Below are 23,479 nucleotides of genomic sequence, written 5' to 3'. Positions count from 1 at the left end.
GTAACCAATTGGCTAGTTCACCCTCTATCTCTTATGAGCTAACCTTTCAGCCCAGCTTGCCATAGCAGAATTGGATTTAATATCAACAGCATATGCCATGAAGGTTGTAAACTTAATGGTGGCAGTACAATGCAATGCATGATAAATATAGCAAAAAAGAATTACAGTAAATACATATATATATTAAATGTTAAATTTAAAGACAGTAGTGCAAAAACAGAAATAATATATATTTAAAAAGTGATGTAGCATTCATGGGTCAATGTCCATTTAGAAATCAGACTCTCAAATAATAGCGAGGCAGCGTAAAGAGAAGTCATCATCCTGACACAGTGGTGTCAAGAAAACAATTTCTCCCTCAATGTCGCAGAGACAAAGGAGCTGGTTGTGGATTACAGGAGGAATGGAGTCTGGCTAACCCCTATTGACATCAATGGATCTGGGATTGAGAGGGTGAACAGCTTTAATTTCCTTTGCATACACGTCACCGAGGATCTCATGTGGCCTGTACATACCGGCTGTGTGGTGAAAAAGGCACAACAGCGCCTCTTCCACCTCAAACAGCTGAAGAAGTTTTGTATGGGTCCCATATCCTAATGATTTTCTACAGGGGCACAATTGAGAGCATTTTGACTGGCTGCATCACTGCCTGGTATGGGAACTGAATTTCCCTCAATCGCAGAACTCTGCAGAGAGTGGTGCGGACAGCCCAACGCATCTGTAGATGTGAACTTCCCATGATTCAGGACATTTACAAAGACAGGCATGTAAAAAGGGCCCGAACAATCATTGGGGAATGAGTCACCCCAACAGCAAACTGTTCCAACTGCTACCATCCAGGAAACGGTATTACAGCATAAAAGCCAGGACCAACAGGCTCTGGGACAGCTTCTTCCACCAGGCCATCAGATTAATTTATTCTGATACAATTGTATTTCTATGCTATATTAATTGTCTTGTTGTGCATACTATTCATTACAAATTACTATAAATTACACATTTAGATGGAGGCATAATGTAAAGATTTTTACTCCTTGGTATGTGAAGGATGTAAGTAATAAAGTCAATTCAATTCAAGAAGCTGTTCCTGAATTGCTGCGTGTGTGTCTTCAGGCTTCTGTACCTCCTCCCTGATGGTAACAAGGAGAAGAGGGCAAGTCCTGGGTGATTGGGGCCTTAACAATAGACACTACCTTTCTGAGTCATCGCTCTTTGAAGATGTCTTGGATACTATGGAGGCTAGTATTGCCCATGATGGAGCTGACTAAATTTACATCTTTCTGTAGCATTCGATCCTGTGCCCCCTCCCCACCCGTGTACCATCAGTGATGCAGCCTGTCAGAATGCTCTCCACGATATATTTGTAGAAGTTTTTGAGTGTTTCACATGACAACCAAATCTCTTTAAACTCCTAATGAAAAATAGCGGTTGTCTTGCCTTCTTTATAGCTGTATCAATATGTTGAGAGCAGGTTAGATCCTCAGAGATCTTGACACCCAGGAACTTGAAAATGCTCACTCTCTCCACTTTTGATCCCTCTGTGGATTGGTCTGTGTTCCCCTGTCTTGCTCTTCCTAAAGTCCACAATCAGCTCTTTGGTCTTACTGATGCTGAGTACAAGTTTGTTGTTGTGACACGATTCAACTAGCTGGTATATCTTGTTCCTTTATGCCCTCTCATCTCCATATGGAATTTTGTCAAAGGCTTGCTAAGAGACCACGTTGTCAACATCTGCCTTATTGCCCTTATCAGTATTCTTGATCACTTCTTCAAAAAGTTTCAATCAAACTTGTAACATGCGATTTCCTGTGCACAAGTTTATGCTCACTATCGGTTGTAGACTTTCTAAATGCAGAAAGACCCTGTCTCTTAGAATCCCCTTTAGTCACTTTCCGACTGCAGATGTCAAGCTTACTGGGTTTGTTCTTGCAAACTTTTTAAAATGCATAACATTACCCTAGAAGACTGGAAGTTATCTAATCTAGATCTGAAAATAAATTGCTTATTAAAGCGAGCTGGGTCAAAACTGGTATTTCCGAAGATTTTGCAAAGATTCTTCACTTCTGAACATGTTTTTACCTGCTTCCTGACATACTCCACCCACCCTTGCTGAGTTATTGATCTAGTGATACCTTCAGTAATGATTGTGCGTGCTCTGGTGTCATCACTGAGGCTCCGGTTAAATGCTGGATGGAGAACATTGTGGATTTTGCGAGTTATTTGAGCAGCCTACGGTTACTACTGAAGTTACCAGTCAAGCCCCCTTATGTTGGCTGTTGACTCCTAAAATGGTGTAAGTAGCACTGTTGAATTCCAAAATAAGTATGATTAACCTTGGTACTGCAGCATAAAGGAATATGACTTGTATTGCAGGAGGCTGATCATCTTGGTCTTGATGTCATTATAGAAGTTCCTAAAGTCCAAATACATTTGAATTTAATCCATTTAAACAAATTATCGCTGCTTAAAACTGATGAAAACAACACTGATTGGGGTTGGAAATGCCTATGAAGGACACCATGGAGGAGCGTGGCTGCCGATCAGGGATAGAAATGCGTTTAAGGAAACAGGGTTTTAGACTCCCTATACCGACTATCTTGCTGGCAAACGTACAGTCTCTGGTGAATAAAATTGATGATCTCAGAGCCAGGGTGCTGAATTAGAGGGACATTAGGACCGCGTGTGTCCTTTCACGGAATCCTGGTTAAGCTCTTCCATACTGGATGCAGCGATTCAGATTGACGGGTTTACTATACATCGTAAGGACCAATCTATAGAGTCTCTCAAAAGCAGAGGTGGTGTAGTATGCCTCATGATCAACTCTTCTTGGTCCACAGATATATCCGTGCTGTCCCAGTTCTGCTCACCAGACCTGGAATATCTAGCGGTTAAGTGCCGTCCTTTTTACCTACCGCGGGAGATTTCCGGGATAATTCTGGTAGCAATATACATTCCACCTCAGGCCAAAATCAATCAGGCTTTAGATGATCTGAGCAATGGGATCAACATGCATGAAACAACACACCCTAATGCTTTCACCATCGTTTTAGGGGATTTTAACCAGGCCAGTCTGAAAAAATCACTAAGCAACTACCATCAACTTGCAATACTAAAGGAAACAACACACTGGACCATTGCTACACCACCATCAAGAATGCCTACCGTGCTATTCCATGCCCTCACTTCGGGAAGTCTGATCATCTGCCTGTACTTTTACTCCCTGAATATAGGCAGAGACTGAAGACTGCAGCACCAGAAGTGAGGACCAAGAAGGTATGGACAAGGGAAGCACAGGAGCACCTACAGGACTGCTTTGAATCAGGAGACTGGACTGTATTCAGGGATTCATCTTCGGACCTGGATGAGTATGCTGCAGTTGTTACAGACTTCATTAAAACCTGTGTGGATGAGTGTGTGTCTACAAAGACTTGCTGTGCATTCCCAAACCAAAAGCCATGGATGAACCAGGAGGTACATCGTCTGCTGAAGGCTAGATCTGTGGCATTCAAGTCTGGCAACCCAGGCCTGTACCAGAAAACCAGGTATGATTTGCAGAGGGCTATTTCAAGGGCGAAGAGACAAATCTTAAACGAGGTTGGAGGCGACATCAGATGCACGGCAACTCTGGCAGGGCTTTCAAGACATTACTTCCTACAAGGCAAAATCCAATAGTGATGCTTCACTGCCAGATGAATTCAACAACTTCTATTCCTCACTTTGAAAGGGAGAACACAATACAGCTGTGAAGATCCCTGCTGAACCTGATAACCCTGTGATCTCTGTCTCAGAGGCCGATGTTAGACTGTCTTTAAAGAGAGTGAACCTTTGCAAGGCAGAAGGTCCCGATGGAGTACCTGGTAAGGCTCTGAAAACCTGTGCCAACCAACTAGCGGGAGTATTCGAGAACATTTTCAACCTCTCACTGCTATGGGCGGAAGTTCCCACTTGCTTCAAAAAGACAGCAATTATAGCAGTGCCTAAGAAGAATAATGTGGGCTGCCTTAACGACTATTGCCTGGTAGCACTCACATCGACAGTGATGAAATGCTTTGAGAGGTTGGTTATGACGAGACTGAACTCCTGCCTCAGCAAGGACCTGGTGGACCATTGCAATTTGCCTATCGCCGCAATAGGTCAACTGCAGACGCAGTCTCAATGGCTCTCCACACGGCTTTAGAGCACCTGGACAACGCAAACACCTATGTCAGGATGCTGTTCATAGTCTGTAACTCAGCCTGTAAGCACCATCATTCCCACAATCCTGATTGAGAAGTTGCAGAACCTGGGCCTCTGTACCTCCCTCTGCAATTGTATCCTCGACTTCCTAACCGAAAGACCGCTATCTGTGCGGATTGGTGATAACATATCCTCCTCGCTGATGATCAACACCGATGCACCTCAGGGGTGTGTGCTTAGCCCACTGCTCTTCTCTCTATATACACATGACTGATATGGGGCGGGGGGGGGGGGTGCTGTTGCACAGGACTGGAAGACACTGCAGAGGGTTGTAATTCTAGTCCGCTCCATCTTGGGTACTAGTCTACAAAGTACCCAGGACATCTTTAGGGATTGGTGTCTCAGAAAAGCAGCGTCCATTATTAATGACCTCCAAAACCTAGGGCATGCCCTTTTCTCACCGTTACCATCAGGAAGGAGGTACAGAAGCCTGAAGGCACACACTCAGCGATTCAGGAACAGGTTCTTCCCCTCTGTCATTCTATTCCTATCCTAAATGGACATTGAACCCTTGAACACTACCTCACTTTTTTAATATACAGTATTTCTGTTTTTTGCATGATTTTAACATATTCAATATGTGTATACTGTAATTGATTTACTTAGTATTTTTTTCTTCTATATTATGTATTGCATTGAACTGCTGCTGCTAAATTAACAAATTTCATGTCACATGCTGGTGATAATAAACCTGATTCTGACTCTGTCATTTAGCTGTTTTGTTAATGATCCATCCTTTGTGAGATGAAATATGATGGTATTTTCTTGCCATTTGCTTTTCTCTTGGGTTTTACTGTGATGCATTCCCATGCACTAACCATTTCAATCTGGGTAATAATCCCAGAATAGAAATGTTTATTGCTCGTTTATGTTTAATTCCATTTGCTGTGATTTCCATTAGTGAAATGCTCTGTAGAGTATTTACTGTTTCTACCACCAATACAGAGATGCATTCTGCATCTATGTAAAATTTGACTGCAAGTTGACATGGTCCCTTGACAGCAGCTCCCAACCCATAATGCCAAACACCCAGGAGTGCTGTGATGGTCCAGTTTGCACACCACTTTTTGGAAGTGCGTTGCTATTGTTACGAATGAGGAGCAACTCTGAAGGGCAGAAGGGTACAGAATCGCCAATGCCCGCCCCCCCCCCCTTTTTTTTTTGAGAATCGCAAACTCGCTATTATTTCGGGTCTGATACCCAGGAAATGAGAGAGATACACATCATGTCAGTAATGAGAGAGAGACGCAGGATAACAGAAAAGGCAGTTGTTATTGACAACGCAAGAATACACAAAAGTGGAATGTCTCCTTCTAACAAAAGCGGAACGGAACCACTGATTACTGCTATTGTCTCTTGGAGAAGGAGTTGTGTATTGAGTACTGTACTATTCATTGAAACCCCTCGGGGGCAGCCAGAGTGGTCTGGTTGAAGGATTGCATCATCCCAACCTGATTGACATCTGAGACCCCGTGAGTAAGGATAAAAGTAGGGTCTGGGGAACACCCCTCAGACGCACCAGGAGAGACGCTACGAGACCGGTGGGGGCTTGTGTGTGTGTCCACCCTTGCCTGGGTGACGAGTCCTCCACGGAACGGTCTAGCTAAAGGACGGATGCGGATCAAGATCGTAAAAGGAAAGTCGGCAAGTTATTCTCTCTCTCTCTCTCTCTCTCTCTCTCCAACAATTGCAACACGGTGATCAACAACGACTAGCCTGTATGAACTGAACTGAACTTTATATTTCCATTGGACAATTCATTATCCCCTAGACAACGATAGAGCTTATTTCTTATTGATTATTATTATACCCACACTTTTAGGTTTAGTATTGATGACGTATATTATCTGTATATTTGCATTGATATTATTTTTGTGTATTTTTACTAATAAATACTGTTAAAAATAGTATCATCAGACTTCAACGGCTACTCCTATCTTTGCTGGTAAGACACCCAGTTACGGGGTTCGTAACACTATCTTTTACCAAAGCTGGGTCAAAATCCTTGAAATCTCTCCCGAAGTGCTGCTTGGGTATGATCATCACAGCAGAAACTGCATTGCTTTGAGAACGTGGCTTAGCTTATCCTCCCAATAATTTCTGGAAGGGCAGTAAGTGACATCCTCGTAATGTTCATTTCTTGCTCTTGGAGACTTTTTTTTACAAAAAGAAACAAAAGTAAAGGTGGTTGGATTGCTTCAGTAGCAAGATGGTGCACTTGGCAATTCTTGTTCCTAATATTTCTTTGGAAGTTGAAGAGGGTGAGAGGTGTTGTTTCTGATCTAGTCAAACAGTGGGGCATTAGTTATCCTGTGGATGTCTTTTAACTTTCAAGTTGATAATGCTATTTTTTAGCCTGTGTAAATCTCAGCAATTTTAAATGTGTCTTATTTCTGATGCGAACACACCTATTTAGAATGCACAACAGAAATTTCCCCTCTCAAAATGACTTCTCATCAATCATCAAGCCATCTAGCACTTTTGCCCACTGCACTTACGACAGCAGTGGGATAGCCGTAAGAGCAAGAAAGAAACGGTTGGTGTTTATATCTTAATTAGTAGCTTAGAGCTTTCAGATGCCTAATCCTGCTAAGTACTTTTTTAAGTGCAGGCAATTCTGTGCAAAGTACTGCAGTAAATGACCCAATTTATTAATCTGTACTTGGCTGCGGGATCAATGTTGACTGTGACATCAGCAAATTCAATTTTTGAAAATGGTACAATGGAAGCCAAAGATGGCGGACAGGATTCTGTTACATATCTCAAAGAAACCTGAAATGTTTGTTCATTATTCTTCTGAAGTGCTAACTGGAATTATGGACTCCTGTCTATGCATTAGTCCTTGTGCCCATGCATTTTCTCATTCTTGCAACATTTTGCTGATATTAAGCTAAAACCAGTATATGATTTCAGAATTCCATACTCGGATACCTGAAGTAAACCTCACCCATTGTGTTATCCCAGCTTAGATCCACATTCTTAAAATTCATCGGCACCTGCCTTCATGTGACCGCTTCCAGGTTGCGCATGCACTGTAACTTGCTGCCTTTTCTGTACCCCAGCGTCTAATTTGAAATGCTCTGCAGCCTTTGTCTGCTGCAACAGGTGGAAATTATCCCATAAAAGATGGTTCAGTCCAGCTAGTCTGCAGTGGTGGTTCTCTTCCAAGCAGGAAAATCTTTCCAATTGTATTCAATTACTAATGATGCATGCCAGGAGATTGCTAGTCCCATTCCTCATTTCCCATACCCTATGACTTATTCTCTTAAACTCTGATAGAATGCACTTTTGATTTTTGTCATAAATCTATCAGGGTAATTTATAGTAGCCAATTAAGGCCATATGATATAGGAGCAGAACTAGGCTATTCAGCCCATTGATTTGCTTCACCATTTCATCATGGCTGATCCATTTTCTCTCTCAGCCCCAATATCTGGCCTTCTCCCTGTATCCCTTTATGCCCGGGCTGATCAAGAATCTTTCAATCTATGTAAACACACATAAAACTTGGCCTTTCTGTAACACCAAATTGCACAGATTCGCCACTCTCTGGCTAAAGAAATTCCTCCTCATCTCCATTCTAAAAGGACACCCCTCTATTCTGAGGCTGTCTCCTCTGGTCCTAGACTCTCCAACCTAAGGAAAAATCCTCTCCACATCCACTCTTGCATTTTTGCTATTTTTGTGTGTGTGTGCACCGGCTGGTGGTGCGGTGACATCAGCGCTGGACTCCGGAGCGAAGGTTCCCGAGTTCGAATCCAGTCGGGACACGCTTTCCATCCATGTCGGGTTGAGTGTTGAGCTCGCAACTCGGCCTCGTAAGAGAAGGAAGCTGTGCTGTGAGAAGGACGAGGGGGACCACTCACAGAATCTTTCCTCCAAGACTACCACTTGAAAAAAAAGTGGTCGCTCAGGCTCTGGCAGAGTATGGCACACAAAAAAAAAAGTGTGTGTGGGGGGGGGTAAGGGTTTAGGGGCTGACATTCTTATTGTGTTTTGTGCAGGGGACGGGTGTTTGGGGCATTGATGATCGTGTTGCCATTTTTTTTTGTGCGGGGGTTGGGTTGGTTTTTCTTTGTACTTCTATTGCTTTTCTTTCTGTAGACGAAGAAACTGAGTTGAAGATTGCATACATGCTTTGATAATGAATGAACCTTTGAATGTTCTGTCGAGGCCTTTCAGCATTTGATCGGTTTCACTGAGGTCACTCCTCATTCTTCTGAATTGCAGTGAGTGCAGTCCCAGAGCCATCAACACTCCTCGTATGACAAGCCTCTCCATCCCAGAATAATTTTCATGAGCCTCCTTTGAACTCCCCACAATGTCAGTACATCGTTTTTTAGATAGGGGGCCCAAACCTGCTCACAGTAGCCCCATCATGTTTTTTTTGTTTCGTGGGAGGAATCCCATGTGGTCAGGAAGAACATGTGAAATTGACAATAGCAGCATTGAAAATTGGGATCCAGCAACTTTGAGGCTACAGTACTGGAATTCAGTGCCAAACAATAACCACGGAAACAAATTCCAGAGTCTCAATACTTGTGTGTGCAAAGAACATTCATTTTATCACTGTTTCTTCTGGTTTGCCCCGGGTTCCGTTGATTTTTTAGCTCTCTTAATATTGTCTCGTTGCTCAAGTTTTTAGTCCTGTGGCAGACAGAAATTTGATAAAGTAGTGAATTTTAAAGGTTTGTACATGGTTAATTGCGCATTGTTTGGTTTTGTGGACAGACCAATGAACTGGTCCAGGTTTCCCCTGCTATCAGAAGGTAGAGCATTCTTATGAAGCAGTTTGTAAGCCGAAATGTCATAAAGTAAAGAAGCAATTACTATTAGTTTATATGGGAAAAATTTTTGAGCGTTCCTAGACCCAAAAAATAACCTACCAAATAACACATAAAACCTAAAATAACACGAACATATAGTAAAAGCAGGAATGATATGATAAATATACAGCCTATATAAAGTAGAAATATTGTATGTACAGCGTAGTTTCACTTATCGGAATCAGGAAGACAGCGAGTCAAAATCAATTTGGAGAAAAAAAATCACGTACATGCATATGCACATACATGCATGCGCACACAACTACCCACACAAGGCTTCACGGTCATGGTACTCCTTCTCGGGGTAAACACACATATAACGTGGGCATCTTTTTTTTGTAAAAGCGAAAATCCTCTTTGGTTAGTGAAAAACAGGTACTAATGTAGGTCTTTCGTAACAGCGAGCTGTTGTAAAGCAAGGGCCACCTGTATGTGGTACATTTTAACAATCTTTTTTCTAAAGTTTTCATGCTGATAACCTGTTAATATATTGGTGGTCACTATTATTTAATTATTCCCTCATCTGTGGACTGCTGTCTGTCATAAATTATTCCTCCCTTTCGTGTGCTACTCTCTCCTGAGTGCTATACCTTGCTCCTTGACTGCAAATGATACTATGTTCAAACATTGAGCTGGTTTTGCTCAGAATATTGCAAAGCAAAAATAAAGTATCAAGTGAATTTTCAAGTTAATAGCTTATTATTCTAATATTTTATGAAATATTATGGTTTTTTTCCTTAATTTTCTCTTAGGTCTTGCTGTGATGCATTCCCAATGCACTAACCTTTTAGATGTGGGTAATAATCCCAGGGTAGGCACTAAGCGATATATGGCTCCTGAAGTATTGGATGAATCAATGCAGGTGAACCTCTTTGACTCTTATAGGAGAGTTGACATCTGGGCCTTTGGTCTCGTTCTGTGGGAAGTAGCAAGGAGGACAGTGAGCAATGGTAAGTGTTTGGGTGGTATTTTGGATTTAAATCATTTCCTGAAGAGAATTATAACTATTTTTTACAATTAACTCTTTTCCACAATTAATTTCCGGCGTGCAAAGAATATTTTTGATCCTGTAGTATCCTATATCTAAAATGCACAAGTACATGATTGTTATGTTCTGATTGTAACGTGAAAGTAAGATGTATTGACAGGTGTGTAACATGTTTTGTATTTTAATGTTAAAATAAACCTTGCCTGGTTGAAACAGTTGGGGACTTTTGGAGTTGTAACACCTGACCGTGGAAAACATGGCCTCAAACGTGTCGATGCAGCTACAGTCATTTGGGTTGCTGATGAATGGTGACATCCTAAGAGTATTGATAAATTCAGCAATGGTAATGCCACTGAGAATCAAGGGGGTTGTGATCGCGACCCCCTGTGAAGGGTGACTGCATTACGGCCTGATATGGGAGCACCAATGCCTTTGAGTGGAAAATCCTACAAAGGGTCATGGATTCGGCCCAGTACACCATGGGTAAAACCCTCCCAACTGTTGAGCACATCTACATGAAACATTCTCGTAGAAAAGCAGCAACAAAGATCCTGACCACCCAGGCCAAGTTCTTTTCTCGCTGCTTTCATCAAATTAAAAGGTACAAATGCCTCAGGACTCTCACCACCAGGTTCAAGAACAGTTACTACCCCTCAACCATCAGGCTCTTGAACAAAAGGGGATAACCACCCTCATTCTATTTCCCATATTCCCACAACTGATGGTATCACATTTAAGGGCTCTATCTTGTTATATTATGCTCTCATTATTTATTTTTATTTGCATTTGCACAGTTTATTGTTCATTGATCCTGTTTACAGTTACTATTCTATGGATTTGCTAAGTATGCCCGCAGGAAAAAGAACCTCAGGGTTGTATATGTTGACATATATGTACTCGGATAATAAATTTTACTTTGACTTTTTGACTTTGATTAACACCTTCCTGGTTTAGTTGGACAATTCCTAATGATTGCCACAAATATTATTTGCTATGGATCAGTCAGGACTAGATGTTGACCAGGATCAGGTATTCTTGTTTTATCAGAGCACTTACAAATAGGAAATGTATGTTGTGCAATTAGTAATTGCCCTCAGTTTAATCTAATGAGTTCAAAGAACGATTATTATCAAAGTATGTATAAATTATACAACCTTGAGATTTGCCTGCTTACAGGCAGCCACAAACAAGAAGCCCGAAAGAAACCAACTTTAAAAAAAAGACCAACACCAAATGTGCGGAGAGGGGAGGAAAAAAAAACAAATCACACAAACAATAAAGTTAAATAATAACAAAATTGAGTCCATAAACTCGAATTCAGGAGTAGGCCCATTGTCTCAGTTCATCACCCAGTGGGTAAAATGGTGTGAAGCTTGCAAACACTAAGCCGGAGCAGACAGGTTAGGGCACAGCCTCAGTGCTGAGGAGAGCGGAGCAAACATCGGGAGCAGAATCGGCCCCAGCCCTCATCTCTGGTCCCGATGCCTTCCTTTTCAGTCCATCCAGCTTGGCATTTAAATTTTCCAAACACTAGGTCATTACCCCACACAATGACCCATGCCCCGCAGTTGCAATAGACCCTGTTCCTGGGCCCCATGTTACAGCCCATACTTGACCATTCCAAGTTGGCCTGATGCTTGTATAGATTCAATGTTGCTCCCAATTTAGGTTTATGGGCTCCAAAACAAATCTGCTCCAACTTTTCTCTGCTCTGCTTGCTCCAACTACATCTCTGACTGACTTCGTCTCAAATGTGCCTCGACCTCACTCAGACTCTGTCTCGCGCCAATGTGCCTTAACCCTCAGATCAGCTTTGCCTTCGCTCGCCTTGTCATTGATTCTGTGGAAAACGATCACCACAGACAATGTTTTTAATAGAGTATTTAGTCATTTCTTGTTTTGTAAACCACCAGTAAGCTGTCGCCCATCTTTGGTAGTGCCATCTTGAGCTGGAAGTTGGTATGAGGGGAGGAAATTGCAGATATGAAAATTGCTCTCGGGAAATGGCACTGAGAAATTCCTGTAGCAATTTTGTTTAGCTGACATGACTACCATCTAATAGCCAATGCTACTTTTGTGGCTTTGGTCATTGTCCTGATCAACATTCTGTGCTCCATGTAGAAACAGGCCCTGTGGTTTTTTGTCTGCCCAGACCATGATACATATCTAGATAATTCCAACAGTCATTTATTGCTTTGCTTTTTTTATGGTACAGCCCTCTTTGCTGCCTATTCATGAGTCTTTCTAAATGCCTCTTTAATGACGTTATTATATCTACTACCACCTCCCCTGGCAATTGGGTTCCAGTAAGCTGCCAAAATCAAATGCAGCGCAACTCTCATATCCATCGACCTATGCTTCTCCTTTTTATATACTTAAATCAAGTTGCCCCTTGGCCTTGGATACCCAGGAAAAAAAATCCAAACTTCTCCAGTCTCCTTGTAGCTAATGCACTCAATTGTAGGCAATATCTTGGTGAATCCATTCTACCCTTCCACATCCTCACCAAGGCTTTCATATATCTTCTGTAGTGCGGTGCTCATTAGAGAGATCGGTCTTGATTCCCATTAACTAATGGGTTTATTAGTGGACCATGATACCACAGTATTGATGCTGCTTTCACCTTTATTTCCAGTGATCATAAATGTACCAGCATTACAAGTGCTCTGCAGCTGAACAAGTTCTGATGGTTGCTGGCATATTTACGGTAGTTTTGGTTGCACGCTATTGATAAGCAAATGGCATTTGATAGTATTGTTAAATTTCCCTCAATCACTTCTGATTGAGGGTGGACCGGAGTGGTAGGTAATTGGCCTAATTGCTTTGTAGAGTCATAGAAAATACAGCACAGAAACAGGCCCTTCAGCCCATTTAGTCTGTGCTGAACCATTTAAACTGCCTACTCTCATCAACTTGCATCGGGACCATAGTCCTCCATGTCCCTACCATCCATGGCAAATGATGAAATTGAGCTTGCATGCACCACTTGTGCTGGCACTTCATTCCACAGTCTCATGACCCTCTGAGTGAAGTTTTTCCTCGTGCTCCCCTTAATCTTTTCAAATTTCATTCTTGACCCGTGACTTCTAGCTGTAGTCCCACCCAACTTTAGTGGAAAAAGCCTACTTGCATTTACACTATCTATACCCTTCGTAATGTTGTATACCACAATCAAATTTCTTCTCAATCTTCTGCATTCCAAGCAATAAAGTCCTAACCTATTCAATCTTTACTTATAACTCAGGTCCTCCAGACCCGGCAATATTCTTGTACATTTTCTGTACTCTTTCAACCTTTTCTATTGTACATCATTTGATAATTAAATCTGCACACAATACTTCAAATTAGGCCTCACCATTGTCTTGTATAATTTCAATATAACATCCCATCTCCTGTACTCAATGCTCTGATTTAAGGAAACCAATCTGCCAAAAGGTTTTCCTTATGATCCTATATATCTATGATGTCACTTCCACGAATCATGGCTTTTGTTCTACCGTACTCCTCAGTGTCCTACCATTCACTGTGCAAGACCTACCCTGCTTGATCCTACCACATTGCAACACGTCACACTTGTCTGCATTAAATCCCATCTGCCATTTTAAAGCCCATTTTTCCAGCTGGTCCAGGTCCCTCTGCAAGCCTTGATACCCTTCCTCTCTGTCCACTACACCCCCAATCTTGGTGTCATTGGCAGATTTGTAGATGAGGTGCAGCAGTGTTCAGCAGATTTCCAAGATGTAGCTGGCAATGTTATAGAGCCCTTAAATTGCTTCATTTGTATAATGCTTTCAAGCTGATGCTAAAACCAGCAGTGAGCTGAAAGCTGATTGCTTTGCAAAGGCTCACATGGAAAGGGCAGATGTGGAATATTCAGTTAGTTCAGCATAGCCTTGATAGCTTTGTAGATTGTTTTTCCACTTTCTAAAAGCTTTGTTTTCTGCTTTTTTTTTGCACTCAGCTGTGATGTATAGATGATAACTTGAAAAACATTGTCATCTGGTGCTGTATATAGTTTCACTTGATGTTTAACATTGTATTTAGTTTCTTGGTTAATATATCCTGGGGATTATGATGTCTCTGTGAAAATTGGTCAATTTGAAGAAAATTATTTTTCTAGCCAAAGCTATTCTAAAAGATTTTTCATCATTTCAAAATTTTGCACCTGAGCATTGAGGCTTAGAAAAGTGGTCTGTTATTGAGTATAAGACTGGCACATCCAGCAATATTGCTCCTCCTATTTGTTGACTAGGTAACCAACATGGATTCTGTCTTGATAAAGGAGCCAGAATTATCTAAGACTACCCAACTCCAGACCTTTGCACTCCTCATGCTCCCTTTGGTCGCAAGATGCAAAAGGCTGAAAATACGTACACTGGCCTTGAGACCTGTTATAATCAGAATTAGGTTTATTATCACTGATGTACGTCATGAAATTTGTTTTGCAGCAACGGTACAGTGCAATACATCTTTTTAAAAATCCTGTTACAATGACATATAAAATAAGTAGTGCAAAAAAGAGAATAAAATAGTGAGGTAGTGTTCATGAACCATTCAGAAAGCTGAATTGCAGAGGGAAAGAAACTGTTCTTCAAATACTTTAGAGCAGTGGTTCCCAACCTTTTTTTGGCCATGCCCCACCTAATCACCTCTAAAATCCTGATGCCCCCTGTGGTGATATATAATTCTTATTATTCAAAAAGTGAACTCCTATTCACCTGGAGGAAGCCTAAAAGACCATTAACTTGGTTTAAACAAGCTTTCAAAGAACATGGCATTCATGAAAGAGAAAAATAAAAGAACCAAAGGACTGTTAAAGTTCTGAGGAAGAAATTACTAAGAAATTGTAAAAAAAAAGAACATTAAGTGATATTAAAATAATAATAATAAATAAATAAAACAATGCCGATTCGTTTCTACAGCATACAAAGACAGATACACCGTTTAAAAGAGATGACGCAATGTACACACCTTCACACCACCAAGAACCGAAAGCTACTGCAAAAAGCAGCATTGGCGCGACCTCGTACGAGTTTCTTACGCGTTTGGACTTGTTCATTCGTTCCTTCCTACATCAGTCAATTCATTAATTTAATTATGAAAGCCATTTGATGGTTGTAATGATGGTGATACATTATATATACAGTACATACGCAATTACACATGTACATACACAAGTATTTTTATGTATGCATACTGTATATACACATACGTATTAACTCGCACACACACTCATACTCACACAGACTTACTAGAAAAAATTCACTGTTAATAACTCATTCTCGAATTGCCCCCCATAAAAATCAAATTACCCCACGTTGGGAACCACTGCTTTAGAGCGTGTTCAGGCTCTTGTACCTCTTCCTTGATGATAGTAATGAGAAGACGGTGTCTCCTGGATGATGAGGGTTCTCAATGATGCATATCACCTTCTTGAAGCACCGCCTTTTGAAGATGCCCTTGATGGTGGGGAGGCTGGTGACGGAACCTGTGATGGAACTGGCTGAGTCTACAACCTCTGGAGTTTTTTCCTGATCCTCTGCATTGGAGCTTCTGTTCGAAGCAATGATGCAACAAGTCAGAATGCTCTCCATGGTATATCTTCTGAGCACTGAAGGGACCCCTTGTACAAGAAGATGGCCTTGCATCTTGTGTCTGCCTGCACTGCACTTTCTCTGTAAATGTAATGCTATAATCTGCATTCTGTTATTGCATTTCCCTTGTTAAACCTGACTCTGCTGATTAGGTCAAATAATACATCTGACAACAATCAACCGGTCTTTATCTTAACGTTTCAACTCTTGAATGAGTGTTTTCTGTGTAGGATGTATCATTAATATCTTGTTTAAGTACTATGCCAGTTAGTATTTATTAGTAAGTATTTATTTAGTCGGCTATTATGTTAGTATTAATTTGCACCATAAAAACTTATTTCTAACACATTCTTGCAATTTTTATTTTTGGTTAGGAATTGTAGAAGAGTATAACCCTCCATTTTATGATCTTGTTCCTAACGATCCTGGTTTTGATGATATGAAAAAGGTAATTTGTGTTGATCAGCAAAGACCAAATATACCGAACAGATGGTTTTCAGACCCAGTAAGTATTGATAATTTGATAAAATAATGTTTTATGTATATTGAAGATTTATCTATGGCACAGAATTCAGTTTTGAGATGTGCATTTCTCGGGAGTGTGGCAACTGCTGGAACTGTGTATTGAGTCAATCCAGGCATTCTAACATGAGGTTGCCATCTTATTTTTTTTAAAAAGAATGTTCTGTAGACAGACAGACATACTTTATTGATCCCGAGCGAAATTGGGTTTCATTACAGTCGCACCAACCAAGAATAGTGTAGAAATATAGCAATATAAAACCATAAATAATTAAATAATAATAAGTAAATTATTCCAAGTGGAAATAAATCCAGGACCAGCCTATTGGCTCAGGGTGTCTGACACTCCGAGGGAGGAGTTGTAATGTTTGATGGCCACAGGCAGGAATGACTTCCTATGACTCTCAGTGTTACATCTCAGTGGAATGAGTCTCTGGCTGAACGTACTCCTCTGCCTAACCAGTACATTATGGAGTGGATGGGAGATATTGTCCAAGATGGCATGCAACTTGGACAGCATCCTCTTTTCAGACACCACTGTCAGAGAATCCAGTTCCACCCCCACAACATCCCTGGCCTTACGAATGAGTTTGTTGATTCTGTTGGTGTCTGCTACCCTCAGCCTGCTGCCCCAGCACACAACAGCAAACATGATAGCACTGGCCACCACAGACTCGTAGAACATCCTCAGCATCGTCTGGTAGATGTTAAAGGACCTCAGTCTCCTCAGGAAGTAGAGACTGCTCTGACCCTGCTTGATGTTGAGGAAGATCACTGTTTGATGTGGAGTTGACACCACCCTTTAAGTTGAGTGCTTTGGTTAATTGCGTCTCCTAAGCACATGTAGCTGAATGTTTTTAGCACCAGAACTTATTCAAAGTGCATTTAGAGTAATCAATGGCAATTTACAGGTTAATGTCTTTTCCACCTGGATGAGGCTCTGATTGTTCATGTGTTTAAGCTTTCAAATTCTTGAAAGTTTGAGATCATATGACATCTTGAATTTTTCCTTCTGGGATTCTGAACAAGGAATTTGCTCCTGCTTGCTTATGGGAAACAAGGGAAGAGGTGGCGAAAGCTTTGCATTGTCACTGGCTACAGAAGTAGTAACAGATGATTGGAAGGTAGAAAATGTGCTGCTTTGTTCAAGAAATGAAGTAGGGATAACCCTGGGAAATGGAGACTAGCAAGTCTTACTTCAGTGGTGAGAAAATTATTGGAGAAGATTCTTAGAGCCCAGGGCACACATTGCACCTGCTGACAAAGTTTTTCCTGTTATTGTTAGAGAACGTCATTTCCACAAACACAAAATTCATAGTTGGGTCTTTACTTCTCATGTTTTATGAATTTGGAATTTTGCTTGCTGATAATTTTGGATTTGTTTTCAAAAACTAAAGTGGAACTCTCAGCAATAAATTAATACATAAAACCTATGAATTTTCTCTGATTATGTCATGTTTTGGGGATGTTGCAGAATGGGGGTGTTATGGTGGTGATGGGCAGCAGAAATGTGCATCTTCTGTAGTGTGGCAACTGTTCATTAGGTAACTAAACATGAAGCCATAACCCAAAATCTATTACATCAGTTGCTCTTGATCATCACACACAAGATGCTGGAGGGACTGAGCAGGCCAGGCAGCGTCTAGGAAAAGGGTACAGGTGACATTTCGGGCCCAAACCCTTGGGCAGGACTATAGGAGAAAAGCTGAGGAGTAGATTTAAAAGGTGGGGGGAAGGGAGAGAGAAACACCAAGGTGATCGGAGGAACCTGAAGGGAGAGGAATGAAGTAAGGAGCTGGGAAGTAAATTGGTAAAAGAGACAGAGGGCCATGGAAGGAAGAAAAGGGGAGAGGAGCACCAGAGGGAGGTGATGGGTGGGCAATGAGACGAGGTGAGTGAAGGAAAGGGAGATGGGAAATGGTGAAGGAAGGGGAGGGGTGGGGGCATTACCAGAGTTCATGAAATCAATGTTCATGCCATCAGGTTGGAGGCTACCCAAATGGAATATAAGGTGTTGTTCCTGCAACCTAAGTGTGGCCTCATCTGGTGAATTTCAAAGAACTGGCAACTGAAAGCATGGATCCAGTGGAAGATAAAATAGTGTACAGATACATTACAGGAGGCGGAGAGAGAATCCCAGTGACAGTGACTGGGATAGGGACACCAGGTACCTCCTCATGACAGAAAGTGTGGTGCGTAGAATGCAGTGGGAGAAGCAGTGAATTGACTGTGAGTACCTGGAGTCCTTGGAGGGTTCAAATTGAGAAGCCTGGAAACTAATCTGGAAACTGTGGGTACAAGCCGGTGGCAAAGACATAGTCCCAGGGAGGATACACAGCTGTAGTAGAGGGTCTGGTCAAAGAGTCTGAGAGCAGCAGGGATCACAGAAGGAAGGCAATTGAGAGAGGGTTTCACTGAACTCCTGTTGAAGGGAAGATTTAAACTTCTTCAGGGTAGGCTTCCCTGAAGAAGTTCACAATTATGTACTTAGCAGTGTAGTAATTCAATCAAAACAAGAGAAAATCTGCAGATGCTGGAAATCTGAGCATCCAGAAATTTTGTGTGTGTTGCTCGGATTCCCGGCATTTGCAGATTTTCTCTTGTTTGTGAGTTGCTCTTGATTGTCTTTTCTCCCTCTTCTTGCAATGAATTGTCCTTTGAGAGTTTCTAAATCAGGTTTTCTAGTTATTTTTGAGCTAACTGATGGGATTAGAATGAAACAAACCCTTAATTCGTTTTTGAAGTGCTGTTCATGTCACCATTTAAAACATAATAGGTCATAGCTCTGTCATTTCTTATGACAAACAATTTGATAATCTTGTTTTGGAAAAGTCATAAACTGGTATGTTTATTAGCAGCAAATTTGGCTCAGAATTGTATCTGTCCGTTTTGGATAAAATAGATTTGAATTTTCATTCATTTGAAGTTATTTTTCAATTTTTGTTATGCAAAGCCACAAAATTTCTCTAACCTGCAAAATTATAATAGAATAGACCTTTATTGTCATGTCTCAAAACAATGAGATTGCAGGATACTCCAGTCTGTGCAAAACAGACAATGCATGTTGTATGGCTTAATTTAAAAAAAAGTATTAACAGTCCATAACACTCAAAGCCCATTGGCAAGCTGGAGTGTAGCATTATTTAGCATTAGGCAGCATTATTAGTTTGATATTTTTAACCTTTTGGATGATGAGAAAATGGTTATGATGTGGAAGTTACTTGCCCTGGCTTTGGAATGTCTTGAAGATGAATTTGAGGACTGCAGAGTACTAATGGAAAATGTTTTAATGATAATCCTTTATGACATTTTTCTCAACAGACATTAACCTCACTTGCAAAGGTGATGAAAGAATGCTGGTATCAAAATCCATCTGCAAGACTCACTGCACTCCGGATCAGGAAAACTCTGTCCAAAATTGACAACTCATTTGATAAGTTTAAAATGGACTGTTGAGTTTCGAATTCTATATAGACTCACTAATAGGCACGTTTTCATGTACAAAAGAATACTGTGGACAAAAGAGAAATAACTATGTAGATCCTGGGTTGCAGCTTTCTAAGACACAAATCAATTTGGTATAAGATAGAACAAAAAATGTTGGCAATGAGCAGCTTATCAGACTGAGCTGAAGATAAGATGAACATTCTTAGTGTATGTAGTTGCCAGAACTCGTTTTTCTAACCATATGTGCATACTTGAAGTCTTTTCCTTGGGATAAAGATAACTTTGCATCAGTAACAACGTTGATAAAACTATGTGGAAACCAACATATTACTTGAGCAGCTTATGAGGAACCAGAAAGAAAGAATAATTCCTATAAAAACATAAGGGCAATGGAAAGTATACCCACTGCTGCAAAATAATAGATTCTTTGTGGCTTAATATTTATATCCCATATGCTGTATTTCCTTTCTTTGCACTGGAAACTTTTGCTTTCCTATGCATTATAGATTTAAATGCATAAAACAACACAAGCCAAATTTTATGATTTGACTCATAATTATATATTTTAGAGTATTGAGCTGTAATTAATTGCTCTATTGGTATAAACAATTTGCACTGATGTTAACCCAAATATTTTCAGACCCAAGTAGTTCACAACTGCCTTTGCAAATTTTCCTATTTATTGCAGTGTCACTACTAATATGTTTTACATAATTGTGAACTGATACAGCAGCTTCATTTTCTTGTGTAGATTATTGCCTGAACTCTACTTTGCAATATTTATATTTGGAAATGTTCTGCCAGCAATTCACATTATAACCTATATAAGTTTTGTCCATATTGTAAATGCTGTCACAAGCAAAAAAATAATTTAAGTGCACTAAACTTGAGCTTTTATATCAATGAATTTTTTGGGCGCTTTGTGGTGCAGGGTGTTTTTTTGGTAAGATTTCAGTTGTAAATTTTACCAGAGTGTTAACTACTGTATTTTGTTTTATCTAAATTTTATACTATAGCTCTCATTTGTATAATTCAAATAGAATATTTACAAATGCATTCATGTACTGTTTGTGTTCACTTATGTTACTGATTTGCATAGCATTTTTGGAAAGTTTTTAATTTTTATGCTCTGCTCCATGTTGACAGCTAATTGGAACTAGGAGGGTAGCCTCTGTTGATTTTGTTTTTGCCTGTAAAACATGATTTAGGACAGCTTGAATTATTTTTCTTCCTTTTTAAAATAATTTTCCGATTCATTCCAGGAGAAAGAAAAATCACATCACAAAGGCTTTGACTCATTTTTTTCCCTGCTTTTTGATCTGGTATTATGAAATCCCACTTTACTTAACCCCAAATTTCTATTTTCAAAAATCAACTGTCTCTTTCTGTTACAGTCATATTTGTATTTATCTTAGATAAAGCAATTAACCATATAACCATATAACAATTACAGCACGGAAACTGCCCTGGACCATTAAACTTGCCATTTTAGTCCAGAGTTCTTCAATGTTTAATAACTGCTAATGCACTAGGATGTTTGTAAACAAGTTGGGAACTTGTTTGATCCCTTAATGCCACTCTAGAGATATATTCCATGTTGTATTGGAGGAAGGGCTATTGAAGGCAGAGCAATGGTCATTAAGTAAGAGTCTGGCTTTGCTGTCTTTGTTTTTCTAATGTTCCTGTGATGAGTGTAGGGCTACAGAAATTAATTTCTGCCATGGATCTGCAAATCTTCCTGATGACTTGGCCTCCATAGCCATCTGTAGCAGTGGATTCTGCAAATTCACCACTCAGGTTAAAGAAATTCCTCCTTATCTCTGTTCCAAAGCCATGTCCTATTCTGAGGCTGTGCACTCTCCCCCACTATAGGGACCATTCTCTCCATGTCTATTCTATCTAGTCATTTCAATATTCAATAAGTTTCAATGAGATTCCCTCCTCATTCTTCTAAACCCCAGTGAGTATCTAGGAGGCTGGAGTTGATATAATATGACCAGCCCCTCGAAGCGTTCCATGTTGGTGGATGTCAGAGCCATCAGGCATCAGTCAATTTGGCACATTATCCTGTTTTTCTTTGCTGGGGTGATAGTGGTCTTGAAGCAGGTGGAAAATTTTAATTACGGTACGGAGCAGTTAAGTATATCTGAAACCTTCTGCCAGCTGATTCCTGCAGGATCTGAGAGCACAGCCAGGGACTCCATCCAGACCAGATGCCTTCTATGGGCTTGCTGATCTGACATTTGGAATGGTGAGTGGGGGTACAGGTATGTCAGAGGCTGTCAGGGCAGGTGTTGTCATTTCATTGCCCATCTGTTTAAAGTGAGGGAGTAGAGGCACTGATGGGCTTTCTTGGCCAGAGAAAGCATTGAGCTCATCAGGGAGCGATGCACTGTTGCCAGTGAAATTGCCTGACATTGTTTTGTAGCTTGTCATAGCAGGTAAGCCTTGCCACAATTGACAGCTGGTCTTGTGCAGGCTCTTGGCATTTTGATTGCTTTATGTAGGTCATACCTGGATTAACTGTGTAGGTCAGGGTCACCCAATTTAAACACTGCAGACTTGAACTTAAGTGGGGAGTGAATCATGTTGGTGTCTGGTTGCAGAGCACCCAGATTCACCTCTTTGTTATACAGTCCTTAAGAAGGTGATTAAGTCTGTGACGACGGTGACATACTTATTTTGTTTGGCCACTTGGATCTTGAATGTGGATTGGTCTTCAGACTCAAAACAGTTACAAAAAGCTCCATTATTTCCTCAAACCAGCATTTTGACTTTGTTTCTGTTGGCAAGTAGGGAGAAGGAACATAATGTGGTGGACTGATTTTTCTAAATTGCAGGCAGGAGGTGGATTGGTAGACACCTTAAATGGTTGTGTGGCAGTAGCTGAGGGAATTTGGACTCTGGCATTTTGGTAGCACACTCTTGAGGCTGGCCTGGTTGAGGGTACTGGCTATGATGAACTAGACTTCAGCATGTACTGTTTCAAAGCTGTTCATCATAAGGCATGTTTCATTGAGAGCAGGCGTCAAGTCCACCTGGAGTGAGCTTCTGACTGCCATCACGATAGCCAAAGCGGATTTAAATGGCAGGTTACTGTGGTGGCACCTCACAGTTGAATATTCTGTCTGCTGAGCAAGAATTCACCAGGACCATCACTTCCAAGCACCGTGAGGAGCTGTTTGGAAAGCAGACCCCTTTACCCTCTTACTTTGCTTGAGGATGCAGTACGGCCCATCTGTTGAATAACCATTGGGTTACATGGTACAATCCGGTGAAGCAGGTGTGAACCACTTCTCCGTAATCAGAGCGCACAGTAGTTCCCAATATTCTAGCCACAAAAGGGAAGATAATTATGGGATCTGGGAAAATTTTAATTAATAATTTACAGATCAAACATCTTCATGCATTATCTGAACCCCTAGTTGTCTACTATGTTTAATAGTAGTTCCATTTATTGGTCTTTCTTTTGGACTCTGCCTTTGAGATGGTTTTGATTTCAAAGTATTGCATTTCATTTTCCAGGAAGGACAACTAGTTTCTCCCATCCTTTCCATTTGATTCATTCAATTTCATCAAAATCTAATAAATTATATCTTCTGAACTCTGGTCAAGCTTTTCATTATTGTTTTACCACTCTGGTGCTGCTAGTATATCAATGTAAATGTTTTGTCAATTTTGTTTCCTTTAAAAGGCTTCCTTCAGAATATCTTTATTTAGTTATTATTACTATACCCTTCTGGTGATGATACTTCAATGATAGCATGTTCTAGTAAAGTTGTGAAGAGACACTGCTCGCATCTTTTTTTAAAATCTGGATGTTTCATTAGTCATTACACAATGATTAATTGTGTAGAAAGCATACT

The 23,479-nt window shown here is 40.6% G+C and overlaps 1 protein-coding gene across 2 annotated transcripts in view; it reads left to right on the top strand.

Annotated features, from left to right (window-relative positions):
- LOC140728518 (activin receptor type-1-like) overlaps positions 1-23,217 on the top strand; it is a 111,551-nt gene extending 88,334 nt beyond the window's left edge. For both annotated transcript variants that reach the window (XM_073047356.1, XM_073047355.1), the window contains 3 exons: positions 9,815-10,012; positions 16,019-16,149; positions 19,488-23,217. In XM_073047356.1, coding sequence (XP_072903457.1) covers positions 9,815-10,012; positions 16,019-16,149; positions 19,488-19,622 — 464 coding nt within the window. In that variant the 3' untranslated portion in view covers positions 19,623-23,217. The remainder of the gene's footprint in view (positions 1-9,814; positions 10,013-16,018; positions 16,150-19,487) is intronic.
- Positions 23,218-23,479: the final 262 nt, after the last annotated feature.

The sequence above is a fragment of the Hemitrygon akajei genome, chromosome 5 (assembly GCF_048418815.1).
Source record: "Hemitrygon akajei chromosome 5, sHemAka1.3, whole genome shotgun sequence".
NCBI lineage: Eukaryota > Metazoa > Chordata > Chondrichthyes > Myliobatiformes > Dasyatidae > Hemitrygon > Hemitrygon akajei.
Note: the sequence above shows the minus strand (reverse complement) of the source record. Positions and strands in the feature narration are given on the sequence as shown.